This window comes from Pseudomyrmex gracilis, unplaced genomic scaffold, assembly GCF_002006095.1.
Source record: "Pseudomyrmex gracilis isolate BER0280 unplaced genomic scaffold, ASM200609v1 scaffold_68, whole genome shotgun sequence".
Classification (NCBI taxonomy): Eukaryota; Metazoa; Arthropoda; class Insecta; order Hymenoptera; family Formicidae; genus Pseudomyrmex; species Pseudomyrmex gracilis.
In genome coordinates, this window is record NW_018020652.1 from 45,221 (window position 1) to 59,023 (window position 13,803).

Genomic DNA, 13,803 nt, shown 5'->3' on the forward strand with positions numbered 1-13,803 from the left:
TATATACATGTAACGAATTTTACTTGTAAATTTTTACAAGTGTTTTTTGAATATACTTATATATTTCTTGTTGACAATTTCAACGAGCCTTAAGTCTTAATTGTTTTTAATCGCAACAATTCTTCTGTTCCCTAGTGTCCTGGTGTCTTTCAAGACTCTTAATTAGTTTCCAACTTTATGGTATTTTTTTTTGTTAAACATTTCTTTCCCCAATAAACGTCCGCTCGTTGAGACACACCTTGTTTAAAATAAAACAAAAACAAAAACACACAAGTCAAACGAGAATTGAAATTAATATTTGGAGGTGAGAAGAAGAAAAACAACACAACTTTGTTTGCGAATGACCTTTTATTGTTTTTTATTGTTTTTTTTTTTTCGCTATTAGTCTGAATCGGACACTTTTCCGAGCACGTGCGTGTCACGTTTCGAGTGCTGCTTTCGTATCACAGAAATGCAATTACACACACACAACGTGCAAAGGAGCTTCTCGTCATCGACACAAAGGTGAATCAACACCTTGAAAAAACGGTAAGTTTGCGTATAATATTCACACTAGGGTATTACTGGATTCTTCCAAAGATGTCACGGGCTGTGTGTGTGTGTGTGTGTGCACATAATGACCGACTTAACTGTGAGGGACCGTGTACACCTTCCAAACCCTTAGCCGCTAATAAAATCGAATTCAACGAGAATTTGAAAGATTTTCCCAAAACAGGGAAATGCGCGCGCGCGACTTTCAAGATTCGCATTCGAAGCACAGATGATTGATCTCTCTCTCTCTTTTTCTCTCTCTCGTTTTCATCTCCGATTAACAGCACGTTCCTAGGTTTCAATTAAATTGTTTTGACAATTTCAACGAGCCTTAAGTCTCAATTGTTTTAAATTGTTTTTGTTTTTTTCTACGTACAAACTACCACTACGCGTATTCGCGAATTAAACAAATTCTCTTCATTTGTTTTCGCTTTTACGCTGGCCGCGCAATAAAATCAAATTTGATTTCCGCAACATGATCGCGCAACGCCATCGCCGCAATAAATTTTTTGCCCGCGTACCTTCGCGCGCGGAGCAACAAATCACCTCGATGAAACAATCAGTCTTCGACGTAACGTCGATAGTTTTTTTACACAGATTTCAGACCGTCACATATCAAATCGCTCTAAGAGAACGTAAATCATTTATATAATTGCTTAATATATTAATATATTATAATTACTTTTTTTTTTTTTTTTATACATCACACAATTAAATCGTAATTTTCTCTACAAACTTTGCTCGCGTCAACTCGGCGTTCTTTCGATCGATAATTCAATTCCCGAGAAGCAAACAAACAGCGGCAATGTTCCGCGCGCATATTCACATTCTCCGCGAAATGTGAGAATCCTCCGCACCTATCTCCTCCCCCCACGTGCACCTCCGTCGAGTTAATTAATTAGCGAGTCAAAGTCACCGGGGGGTTTCGACACTCAGCTCAATGTTCAGTTTTTTTGTTGTTGTTGTTGTTGTTGACACTTGCCGCGTTCATTTTTCTTTGTTCAGCGCTTGAATGAACTCCTCGAGTTTCTCCTGGATCTGTCTGACCCGTTCTGAAAAAGAAGACACGCGATAATTTTTCTCGGCAACAACCGGGGTTGCGAGGCAATTAAAAAATCACGTGTTGTAAAAATAAACGCGTACTGAGTTCCTCGGCTAGTGTGACTCGTCTGCCCGTGAGTAGCTTCTCCTTGATCTCGTTGTCCTGACTGTAATCCTCCAGAACCTCCTTGATCTCCTTGTCCAATCTTCGAGCTTCTCTGTTCATGATCTGTTGACGGAGCGCGTTCGCGGTTACCTTGAGCATTTGTTGAATTCGCCAGAACAGCACCACGTCGTTGCACTCCATCTGAAAAAAAAAAAAAAACTCATCGTTTCAAATTGCGCGAAAAAAAACTGATTGACGTTAAAATTTTCTAATTTACTTACACACAGACGTGTGAGTAAGTACCTCGTATTCGTGACCGGTGTGGTACAGATAATATCCCTTTCTGCAGTCGTACGCTCTCGCCAAGCTCTGTTGAAGAAAGAATCTTCTGTAAACGGGATGCCAAGTTTCCCGAATGAACTCGTTGTCGATCTCCAATCCGTTGCGTTGCAAATTCTTGCGCACGGTCGTGAGCTCGTCGTGGGTCAGAGTGGGCGCGTGTTTCTGCAAATGAATGAGAATTGCGGAATCAGATAAATTCATCCGGGAAACATCCGGGTGGTAGAAGAGAGAAAGTAGTTTCGAGTCTTCGCTTCGCTCGTCTTTTACTTTATCGGAGTAGAGAATTTTGTCGAGCTCGTTCTTGACCGCCGCGCGTTTCTGCTGATCCTCGGTCTGGCTCTGCCAATAGAGCCATCGATCCTTGCGACTGGGACCCAGCATGTCGCGCAGAATCTGTTCCGTGCTCTGCAGCTTCTCCTTGACGGAGCTCTCCAGAAATCGAACCGCGTGGTCCCACTCGCGTTTGTCGTTCACGCTTCTGTCTTCCAACGTGTTGAGCTGGATGACGCGCAGCATCTCCGACGCCTGAATAGAAAAACAAAAAAATCGATCTTGGTCTCCGATCGCGAGAGACAAAAAGATTTGCGTTTCCTTACCTTCTCCTCCCACGAGTGGCGTCTCATTGCTTCGTTGACAACCGAGTTCTTCAAGTTGTCAAAGATATCGTCGTGATCCGGACTTAGCCGAGCTTGCGCCATAAATTTCTGAAATTCCTTCTGCAGACACTCCCATCCGCTTTCGACGCTACGCGCGGGCAGCTGCTGCTCGGCCCAGTGTCTCAGCTTGATATCGACGGTCGTGTTGAACGAATCTGCAATGCAAAAAAAAAAAACAAAAAAAAAAAAACAAAGATCACATTTGCGAATCTTTCCCGCTTATTCAGCCAACGACTTTGTCATTTTTACATGAGAGCACGCACTTGGGTTTCCACTTTGAGCGGCGGGCAAGTAGATGCTTTCAAAAACGTGCATGCTGACCTTCTCCCACATACGAATCATCAGCACTTCCTCCCAGTGTCGCGGCGACACTTGCGACAAATTGACAATCTCGTCGAGAATCTCGCCTCTCGCCTTCTCGAAGAGCTCGTCCCTGTCCAGTTCCCTCAACCTGAAACCAGCGCGAGCAGCATATTTTAAGCGTAACAGAAGAATCGAACGGAGCACTTATCAAATTTACCTACCTCGGAAAGTTGTTCTTCCATTCGGTTTCCAAGTTGAACCTCGTGGCTTTGAACGCGTCCGCTTGTTGTTCCACCGTTTCGCGAACCATTTTCCAAAAGCACTCGGCCACCGCCAGGCTCAGATTCTTTGTGGTAACCTGACCCGACATCGCTAGACCGTCTCTGCAAAGATTCTCGTTTAACGACACCACATTGGTCTCAGCGTCATGTCGACGTTTGTTTGTATATTATTTTTTCTAATTCAATTGTCGAGAAAACTCACTTGAACAATTTCGAATTTCTGAAGAATTGTTGCTCGTAATCCTTAATTGTTTGTATACTATCGTCCTGTCTGCCGCGACCGGTAACCACAGCGAAGTAACCCAACGCTTTCATCGGGAACAATTTGCCGGACAATATTTTGCGCAATCTGTCGGGATTGGCCATGTTCTCCTCCGCCATATCGACCTGTGTTGCAAGACAGTAATTGCTGCAATTTTGTTTGCGTCCGTTCGTTTAAGCGCACAAGTCACGCTTTGATAGCATAGTGTGAAAGAGAGAGAGAGATAGAGAAAAAATCATCGATCCCTACTTTTGTTAAGACGAAGATCGTTCTTTTACCCGACGGATCCATTTGGGCTACGAGATCGGTCACGTTACTTCTCTCCGCGTCGACGGAACCGTCTTGTATACAGAGAATTATCGCATTTGGATTGCTCATGTAGTGCTGGGTCATTTGTCTGATCGCCTCGCGAGTATCTTCCGCCATGTCGACCGTTACAGTCTGTCTCGAAATAAAGTTTTTTTTCATGAGCTAACAGTTTGCAAAAGTTTCTTCAAGTGGAGCTTTTTATTATTGAAGCGTCGCTTGTATGCGAACAATACGTACGCTAATAATACCGGGTAAATCGACTAGAACCATACGTTGAAGACCCGGACCTTTCACAGTCATGGAAATTACATCCGGACTGACCGTCTTCCCGTTCTTGACACTGTTCTTCATTCTCAGCTCAACCTCGCGCCTAAGCTCGGCCAGTTCCGACTCCTTGGTGAGGTCGAATTCCCTCGAACTGTCTTTGAACTGCGCTATATGATACGGACCTTCGCTCAATGTGACCTTGACCGGTGCTCTCGTCATCATCTCGCCGCCACCTCTGAATATTAAAGCAAAGCGATTAATTATGACGCGCGCACGTGTTTGCTAACCATAGAGCTTATACTCATGGAGAGGAGGCCATGCCTATATGCTAACCATAGAGAGGGCCGCGCAAAGAGGATTCGACAAAGAGAGATATATTTGGATATATTTTGTCTCAACTGTGGCTCCCGTGTTCTCTGTTATTCTCTTCTATAAGTGGCCACAATTGAAACAGAAAAATATATCTTCTCTTTGTCGATCCTCCTTGCGCTCGCATGACCTCTCCATGAGTACAAGCTCTATGTTGCCAACGTAAAATGATCAGAAAGAACCGCACCTTGGAAAGATCCTCGCCTGTGCGATCATCTCGAGCACGGAGGTTTTACCGGAGCTTTGGTCACCAACGACCACTACTCTGGGCAAATGATCAGCAGTAGAATAGGTGTTGTCGTAGTCGCTGAGCTCATCCAAGACGTCGCTGTACATGTCAATCAGTGACTTCTACAAAAAAAAAAAAAAAAAAAAAACGAAAAGATGAGCCTGTGATTTACGATTACGAGAGAAAACAGACGCGTAATATATATAGCGCGTTATAGGTGGCACGCAAGTTAAGTTACTTTGATCTTTTTGTTGCTGAACTTCTGACTCCCTCGCAGAAGTATCTGCTTACGCAATTCTTTGTTTTCCCTCTCTAATCTCTCTATCTCACGTTGGTATTTCAGTTGTATCTGCATCACCTCGTCTTGCATCGCGTCCATTCTTTGTTGCGATGATTCTTTGGGGAATAAAAAATGAACGGGACGAATTTTAAATGAGAACGCTCGCGAAGAATTTGCTCGCGAGCCAAAAAAGATTGCGATTAATTAATGAGATTACATGTACGTACGAGCTTTCTTACGTTCTTCCTCGTTAACATTATCGCCGGCCAATGGACGTGCAAAGGCGACCACGTTTTTGGAGAACTGATCTTTTGTTTCTGCTTAAAAAACAAGATATCACACATATTTACACGACTTGTGACAATTTGCAACTTGTGTTTTTCGTTTTGCTTTTGTTTTTTGCAAGAAAGCTAGTATCAACCGATGACAAAGAATTAGTGTGTTGCTCGGGTGATTTTTTTGCGAGCGTGATAAAATAAAATAAAATAAAAAAAAAAAAAAAACGAAAATGAACACGACGCTGCTGCAAAATACATGTAAGCTCAAATCAAATGAACGAAGCGAAGATGATGATCACGATGTCCCATTCAGTATTTTCAATATGTATAACAATTTACGTCCGTATATACACGGAGAGCTAACTGATTTGTCTCCTTTTTACAACATTTGAGAAATATATATATATATATATATCGATTTTTCACCCACGACTCTTTCGACGACAAAATGCTGAATGGGCAAAAGAAAATGCGTAAGAATTGATACATCTTAAATTGTTTTACACACCTGAGTAAGCTTGTTTAGCTACCATTGAGATGGTATCAAATGCACCTGAACAGAACAGATACCACAATAAATTCACAACATTCGCATATAAAATAAACGGATAAATAATAGTTTGCTCCTTACAAGTTTTCTAAAGTGTTTTTTTTTTTTTTTTTTTAAGAACAATTTACTTGTAAAGACATACTCTTCTGAATATGAAGCTTTGTACTAGTAATCTAATATACAGTAGTGTTATTAAATTTAATTTCTGTATTATGTAAGAAAAATGAATTATTAAGAAAACTTTCTTTTAAAAATCAAACGTTACAAACGGATAAACGAACACCCATATTCGTGCAAGTAGGTTATCATGCTTTTGCAAATGAAGAGAAAACTCAGTACATGTGTCACATGTGAAATGAAATACCATTTCGCATGGTATGCATGTACGATGTAAAAGTAGAGCGATATCAAAGAAATTGGATTGTTGAGCGGCGGGAAAACGTAAGGCAGAGGATGTCCAAGGAACAAAACTGGACGAACAAAGGATAACACGGGAACGAAGTCAAGAATAATGAAAAAGAGGACGTGAGAACACAGACTACTTGAGACTCCATCGACTCACTGTGTATCGAGCTGTTCTCTTGGTACTCTTTCTGATTGCTTTCTGCCGCCTTAATAGCGTCGTCCAACCTTCGATCAAACCACGTCTTATATTCTTGATACTTAGCTAGCCCAAACTCCTTTATACGTGGATCTGTTTACATTTGTCATTTTTTTATCGCCCTAATCCCCAACGCATCTTGCCTCGCCTCACGTTTTCACATAAAAGATCCACGTGTGAATCCAAGAATTATGTGTACATACCAATCTCAATTTTGTCCACGGTATTGCTTTTGACCATCATAAGGGATTCGCGAAAATCCTGCCATTGTTTTTCATTGGGCATCATGTCCTGTATCCATCCTATATCGGGTAGTCCATCTTTCCACTGTTCATATTTCTGTACATAAAGATATAATTGTAAGACAATTTTCTCCCCAACTTTTTACAAGTATACAATCACTCTCTTCATCACGAATACACAGTTAATGCGTTGGAATTAAACATTAAGATAAAAAAAAACCACTTAAATAGCATAAGACCTCTGATGTATTACCTTCTGCAAAGTGACACCACCTCCCACTGCACCTCCCAAAAGAAGATATCGAATCTTTAATGCTCCTCTTAAAATTCTAGCTACCACCATGGCATATCCCCGTTGTGGATTTGCGTAATATCTCAAATGCGGCGACACCAACAGTGGCTTGTAGTACCTAGTAAATTTCTCAGACATTAGCTTCCTAGAACTGATGACTGTTATTTGGTATCTAGAAGTTTTGGAGACCAGCAGAATGCCACGACTGAAAACAAAGAAAAAAAACACATTAAAATTCAACCAGACAAGACGAAGAAACAATTCTATGTTGCAATCCCAAAGATGGGCCTCTGTTCTTTATGAAAAAATCTAAAGAGAAATAAAAAAATTCAAATAAACAAGAAGATAAGAAATTAAAAATGTGGGAATGTAACGTATATAAACAAGAGCACGTTTTTATCAATAAAAAAAAAAAGATCTTTATCTTCATCTATCCTAACCCTCAACTCCTGATCAGAATCACTCAATGAAAAACATATTGTATTCGTGCGCGATAAAAAAAACGCGCAAGTTTACTTGAACTTTAAACTTCAAGTTGCAAACTGGCGCAAGAAAACAAACGTGTCAATCTCACCCGAACTTGCCACGCAGAAGTCCCTTCATTTTTCCAGGTCGAGGTGTCGTTCACAGAGGTGTTCCAAATAAAAACGTGTGTGAAAAACAAATGTCTAAAAAAAAAAATCTCAGTGAAAAATCTCACGAGCGCGAAATATGTACATGTGACACGTTAGAGTCAAGGTGATCAATTGTGTAAAATTTATCCAAAAAAGCCGGACAAAATTCGGACGTGTCCCCCACTCATCGGGACCTAGGTGTTGAGAAAATCGCGTGTACGGGATTCTCGGAGGGACAAATCCACACAGACGTCTGCAATTGTGTGATCATCAGACGTGCCATCAGGCTCCTTGTTACATTTCCCTAGATCGCGGACAAACAAACCCCCCAAAAACCCCAACAATACGACCAGTTGTAGCAGACGATAGAGGTTTGTTCGCGTCGCGTTACCCCCAACACGCTCCTGTTCGCTCCAACGCGTTTTTTTTTTTTCAACGAAACTTCAACGAAACTTCAAAACTTTTTTAATCTCAACTTGTTCAAGAAAAAAAGTCGCGCTTAGCGCGCAGTAATGCGGGCTACCGAATTCGCTGTCAGGGCGCCCCCCCTTTTGGGGGGGCGAGTAGGAGCGTGTGTCGAGGCGTGCGACGCGAACAAACCCTAGATAATAATTTCATTGCGTTTACGTTTCCCACTACGTGGGGGAATATATCGACCGCCTTGGGAAGTCGAGTGCGCTTATTGATTCCACGGCCAGATCCCGATGAGAGCGAGAGTCTCCCCCTGCCCCCCCTCACGCATGCGCTCGCTAGCACTTTAACGATTTCAGGTGTGGAAGGTGATAGAAAGAAAGAAAAACAGACAAATGGGCAGGTTTTGTGCGATTTTATTAAAATTTAAAAGAGAATGAGAGATTTTTTGTTGTACTTTATTTTTAAATAAAGTACGGCATAACTTTTTGTCTGTCCTCGCTTTGCACACCGACTCCCCCTGAACCTTGTCAGATGCGATAACAAATTTTATCCGAATGTTTGTTGATCTTGCGCACGTCTTCGCGGTGGCTTTTTAAACAAACAAATCTGGAACTGTTATCCAGATACGTTCTCTCATATGACGTTCAATAATAAATTTCATTGTCGAATCATTGTTGACGTGTGTAAAATACAACTGTCACTTTTTGGAAGAGTCTGAAGAAGCTGGTTTTTTCCATTCGATTATTTTGTGTTTAAGTCCGATAATTATCGAATCATTTAACTTGACCGGAGCGGTAAAATACAAATATTCAATGCGCAAAACTTTCACATTAGAGATATAAACCGCAAATGAGAGAAAGTGTGTAGAAATCAAATTTTAACAGCAATAAATAAAACAAAATTATATTAAAAAAAAAAAAAATTATATCAAGACTACAAGAATGTCACGAAGACTGTGATGATCTCTTGTAACGCACAAAATTGCGTTAACAATTGCCGTGCGATTTGTCAAACAGCTTTCAGCATCGTGTGACGTGATTGTATTTACAAACACAGGTTTTGACGTTTCTCTCTTTTCGACCTCTGTCGTGGGGAAAGATCGGTCGGTCGGTTATCTGACAGTTTACATCGCAGATGTAATTTCAAACCCGGCGAAAATCAAAAACTTCTGTCTCTCTAATAACGCGCAGAGATAAAAAAAAAAAAAACAAAAAGATGATAAAAGTCGCGTGACCGAGCGGAGTCATCACTCGCTCGTATGTACGTGTAAGATACGCAATCCCGAAATTTCGAGTCGGTTCTCGCGCGGCGCGAGCAAGCCCGAGAATGTTCTAGCAGTTACCGGACATTTTGCGAATCTTTGTTCGCCGGCGCGCGACTGTATATAAACGCGAGCCGCGCCGGCGTGGCAACAGTCGACAGAAAGCGATCGCAACGAGAAGTCACGTGAGTTCGTCGCGACGTTTCCTAATCGAGCGAATATTCTCGACCGGCTTATATATCTGCGCTCTGAGTTTCGTTTACTCGCTTTTGTGTGTCAAGCAAGCGGAAGAAGACAAAAGTAAAATAAAATATATTCAAACATGTCCTTGGTACCGCTGTTGTTCTCCGACTGGTGGGAGGATTTGGAACATCCTCACAGAATCTTCGACCAGAACTTCGGTCTGGGCATCTATCCGGATCAGCTAACGAGTCCGAGCATCCTCGAGCGCTTCGTTGTGCCCCGTGATCGCCGCGTGAGAACCTCACCTCTGCTCTATTATCGGCCTTGGGGCGAGTTGTTGCGCAGCAAGGAGGAAGGCGGCACGTCCACCGTAAAAGCCGACAAGGACAAGTTCCAAGTGATCTTGGACGTGCAGCAGTTCAAACCCGAGGAGATAAACGTTAAGGTGGTGGACAAATGCGTGGTGGTCGAGGCGAAACACGAGGAACAGAAGGACGAGCACGGTTGGATCTCGCGTCAGTTCGTACGCAAGTATCTGATACCCGAGCAGTGCGATATCGATCAGATATCGTCCAGTTTGTCGTCGGACGGGGTTCTCAGCATCACCGCTCCAAGAAAGGACAAACCGGATACGCAGAACGAGCGGGCGATCAGAATCGAGCAGACCGGCAAGCCGGCGCTTCAGGAGAAAGCGGCGGAGAAGAGCGCGGAGAAGGAGAAGAAGAAGAAGGATTCAAATTAAATATAATAATATATATAATAATAATATAATATCTCTCTTATGACTGATATCATGTATCAACTTCGATAGATAGCGTTTTTTTCGTTCCTACATTTCATGTAATTTGTAAGTCGAGTGATTTTTTCTTTTTTTTTTGTTTTTGTTTTTTACAAGTATGAGATACTCCACGTTCGCTATTTCCAGTTTTTGTAAGACCAAGAGTACTCGTCAAATAAATAGTGTTGTTCATCCTAATCGCCTTGCTTTGTATTTTTCTTTCCTGTCCTGTGATTTCCTATTGTCGTATTGGCACGAGAGTTTCACAGCAAGCAAAAATTCGTAGCGTCATGTAGTCGCATATGTAAATAGATATCGTACAAATGTATGTGCAAACTATGAATATAAAATGTAAAAGTTATAATAAATTGTAAGTTATGATCTCGCGCGAGCTGCTTTAAAAATTGTTGCAATAAAAACGTTTAAAATTAAAATGAAAGGTGAATAACAACATATATTTGACTTATTATTTATATTTTTATTACGTAACGTGTAACATATTTGATTTGTAGTTTGTTTATCACTAAGGTTTTTGATGAATTAATTATTCTCGTTTGATTCGTTTCTGAAGTAAAAAAGCGCGTCACACTGCTCCGCAAAGTGAGCAATCAAGCGTTTAAAATCGGTGACGTTTGAGATTTAAAGATTCGGTCACGTTGACGGAACGTAACGGTTTTGTTTGCACCGGCTAGAGCCCGTCAACACGCCCATTCGCCATTTTAGTGACAGATCAGCTGCATCCAGCAGAACGCAACTGTTTACGTTACTTTACGTTACTGTTTTGTAATTATTGCTTTAACAGGCTTTTGAAAATAAGAGATCTACAAGAATAGTCCTATCAGACAAAAGAAAGTTGTAGAAACAACGTTAATGGTTGTATTCTGTTGAACGTGGCTATTAGGCCTGGTTTAAGAGCCGTCTACAATGGAGAGTTGTAGGCCATAACAGTAAGAAATTGACAAATCACAATCGATTATTCTTCTGTACTTTGTCTGTGATTGGTCAATTTCTTACTATTACGGCCTACAACTCTCCATTGTAGACGGCTCTTTATGCGGGCAATAACTGTTAACTTATGCCGGAACTGGTAAAGTTTAACTATAGAATTTTAATGCTTCTGTTCATACGAAATTGCCGGATGCGTATAAACAGAAGTGATTGAAAATCTTATAGTTAAACTCTACCGGTTCCGGCATAAGTTAACAGTTATTGTCCGCATAAACCAGGCCTTATAAAAACATGAATGGACATGAAAATGCTCATGTAATGATTGTGCGAGATTTTATATTGGAACCTTCAGCAGAGAGTTAAGATGCGTGCGTTTATGCATTTATTTGCGAAGTTGTATCAATAATGGGTGCGTTCAGACAACTCAACCGTTGCACAACGGTTGAGAGATAATCACTTCTGATTGGATCGTACTTTTGGAACCGCCGCAGATTTTGAAGAATAGTCCTATCGTAAGTGATGATCTCTCAACCGTTGAGTTGTCTGAACGCACCCAATGTCTCAGTAATTTTCGTAAAGAAAACGTACATTTTATAATTCTAAAAAGAATTATTAGATATAGACTCCACACATCGTATATATATAGTCTGTGTTCCAAAATTCACTGCCAGCGCTAAAGATCTATAATTTGCGTCACATATATTACACAATTTTAGCACTGGCAGCGTGCTGGTGCAGCAATTCTGGAACACAGCTACACTTGATTCAATTAAAGAAGAGAATTTTACTGCGCATAGGAGAAGAAAAGCGGGGAGAGTAGGGATAGCGTTGCGTGCGGGATTGGCGGGACACTTGCCGACAGCCAATGGCTGTGGAGTGGGGAGACTTTTTTGTCAGGGGAAGTGCGCGAAACGAACGCGTTTTTGTCCTTCGAAATTCTCTTCTCTATTTGAATCGAGTGTATAAGAGTCACATTATGGCTGATATTCAAAAGACATTTTAGGTCACTAAGCATTGCTAACTAGCGCCGCTAAAATTTTTACGTGGTACAAGAACTTTGTAGTTTGTCACATTATGAATTAAGATTGATATTCAATTTAAGTTCAAAGTAAAATAAAGAAAACTAAACTCATGTTTAATAAGATATATGCTCTGAGTTGCTCTGAATGATCAAATTTCAATCAAATCTCAATCCTAATTCTTATTATAGTCTATTACTGGTTTGAGAATAGGGTCGGTCATATGAAATCCGAAAAAACCGAAACACAAATATGACAATCACTCAATTACAGATTTCTACAGAAGAGACGAATGTATTACATGTATTATATATATTATATATATTATATATAATATATATATTAAATATCATATTTGTTATATGTACTATATTTTACTGTATTATATACATGTATTTCTATTTTACTCACGTGCAAATGTTTACACGTAAGTTTAAATTGAAATTTCACTTTTTAAATTCATATAGGATGCTATATTTGTATATATAAACTATGTATATTATATATATTCTTTTATATATAATATATAACAGTATATATATATATATACATAATATATATATGTATTATATATAACTTCTCGCGCTTATCCCGATTACATTGCTTCTGTTACAACTTCATTCTGCTATGTCACATTAAGTAATACAAAAATAAGTAAATAAAACTAATTAGAAATTAATTATATATATATAATTATATATATATATATAAATAAATACTTACCTTATTTACAAATCTTATTGATACATTGTCCGACATTAACAAATACATAAATAATAACAGTTCATCGTCTCTTCTTACGTTTTAATCATTTCACACAAAAATACCTCACAAATAAATAAATTATTATTATTTAAATATATCTATTTTTTTAGAAAACCGTACAAGTACATAATATATATTCTACATATATAACACATTGTATATATCTATTACATATAATCTACCCACACAAATATCCATCCATCCAGACATCTACTAAATGTCGCATGGACGTCTAATAGACATCTAATGGAGTTTATATATTATATATTTTATATATATATATTTACTACTATATATATGTATACATATGTATATATATATATATATATATATATATATATATAAGTACAATAGTTTTAGTATACTATGTATTATTGTGCTATATTTTTTAACCACACCAAAAACAGTATATATAAAGTACTGTGTTTGACAGTCCGCAGTCTGTGCAAAGTGGGACGGAAAAATATGCACATTATCGTATACTAAGCGTTCTATATCAAATGTCTGACTCTACTCGGATGTTACTACTAGCGTAAAATATTTTGGCGCAAGTAATATAAGTCAACGTCTAGCCAGACATAAGAAAATTCTCTTAAAATTTATCAGGAAGCCGTATTTTTCGAATGTCTGGCTCTACTCGGATATTACTACTTACGTAAAATATTTGACGTGAGTAGTTCGAGTCAGCGTCTAGTCAGACATAGGAAGATCTCTTGAAATCTATCTGGGGCCCGTATTTTTCGAATGTCTGGCTCTACTCGGATATTACTACTTACGCAGAATATTTTGACGTGAGTAGTTCGAGTCAGCGTCTAGTCAGACATAAGAAATCTCTTGAAAATCTATCTGGAACCCGTATTTTTCGAATGTCTGGCTCTACTC

At 39.6% G+C, this 13,803-nt stretch overlaps 2 protein-coding genes across 10 annotated transcripts; one reads left to right on the forward strand and one right to left on the reverse strand.

Annotated features, from left to right (window-relative positions):
- Nucleotides 1-955: 955 nt before the first annotated feature.
- LOC109854504 (dynamin-like 120 kDa protein, mitochondrial) lies at nucleotides 956-7,946 on the reverse strand. 9 transcript variants are annotated; one of them, XM_020427643.1, is made up of 18 exons: nucleotides 7,514-7,945; nucleotides 6,901-7,144; nucleotides 6,609-6,744; nucleotides 6,367-6,498; nucleotides 5,763-5,807; nucleotides 5,204-5,296; nucleotides 4,935-5,092; nucleotides 4,655-4,818; nucleotides 4,069-4,333; nucleotides 3,772-3,963; nucleotides 3,463-3,647; nucleotides 3,201-3,362; nucleotides 2,940-3,127; nucleotides 2,617-2,831; nucleotides 2,288-2,545; nucleotides 1,982-2,182; nucleotides 1,675-1,879; nucleotides 956-1,583 (listed from the first exon to the last, which is right to left on the reverse strand). In XM_020427643.1, exons 1-18 carry the CDS (start codon nucleotides 7,540-7,542, stop codon nucleotides 1,519-1,521), a joined length of 2,937 nt encoding a protein of 978 aa, XP_020283232.1. In that variant the 5' UTR covers nucleotides 7,543-7,945; the 3' UTR covers nucleotides 956-1,518. The 9 variants fall into 9 exon arrangements, with proteins under 9 accessions (XP_020283232.1, XP_020283233.1, XP_020283237.1 ...); XM_020427644.1 differs by having other exon boundaries at nucleotides 5,204-5,293; nucleotides 7,514-7,943; XM_020427648.1 differs by lacking the exon at nucleotides 6,367-6,498 and having other exon boundaries at nucleotides 7,514-7,946.
- Nucleotides 7,947-9,271: 1,325 nt separating this feature from the next.
- LOC109854493 (protein lethal(2)essential for life-like) lies at nucleotides 9,272-10,387 on the forward strand. The gene has a single exon (XM_020427626.1). It carries the CDS (start codon nucleotides 9,551-9,553, stop codon nucleotides 10,151-10,153), a length of 603 nt encoding a protein of 200 aa, XP_020283215.1. The 5' UTR covers nucleotides 9,272-9,550; the 3' UTR covers nucleotides 10,154-10,387.
- Nucleotides 10,388-13,803: the final 3,416 nt, after the last annotated feature.

Excerpts from the sequence above, each read along its gene's own strand:
- LOC109854493 (XM_020427626.1), top strand. The coding sequence starts at position 9,551 with ATGTCCTTGGTACCGCTGTTGTTCTCCGACTGGTGGGAGGATTTGGAA.
- LOC109854504 (XM_020427643.1), bottom strand. The coding sequence starts at position 7,542 with ATGAAGGGACTTCTGCGTGGCAAGTTCGG. Across the intron at positions 2,832-2,939 it reads CGCTCAAAGTGGAAACCCAA|ATTCGTTCAACACGACCGTC; the intron begins GTGCGTGCTCTC and ends TTTGCATTGCAG. Across the intron at positions 2,183-2,287 it reads AAATTCTCTACTCCGATAAA|AAACACGCGCCCACTCTGAC; the intron begins GTAAAAGACGAG and ends ATTCATTTGCAG.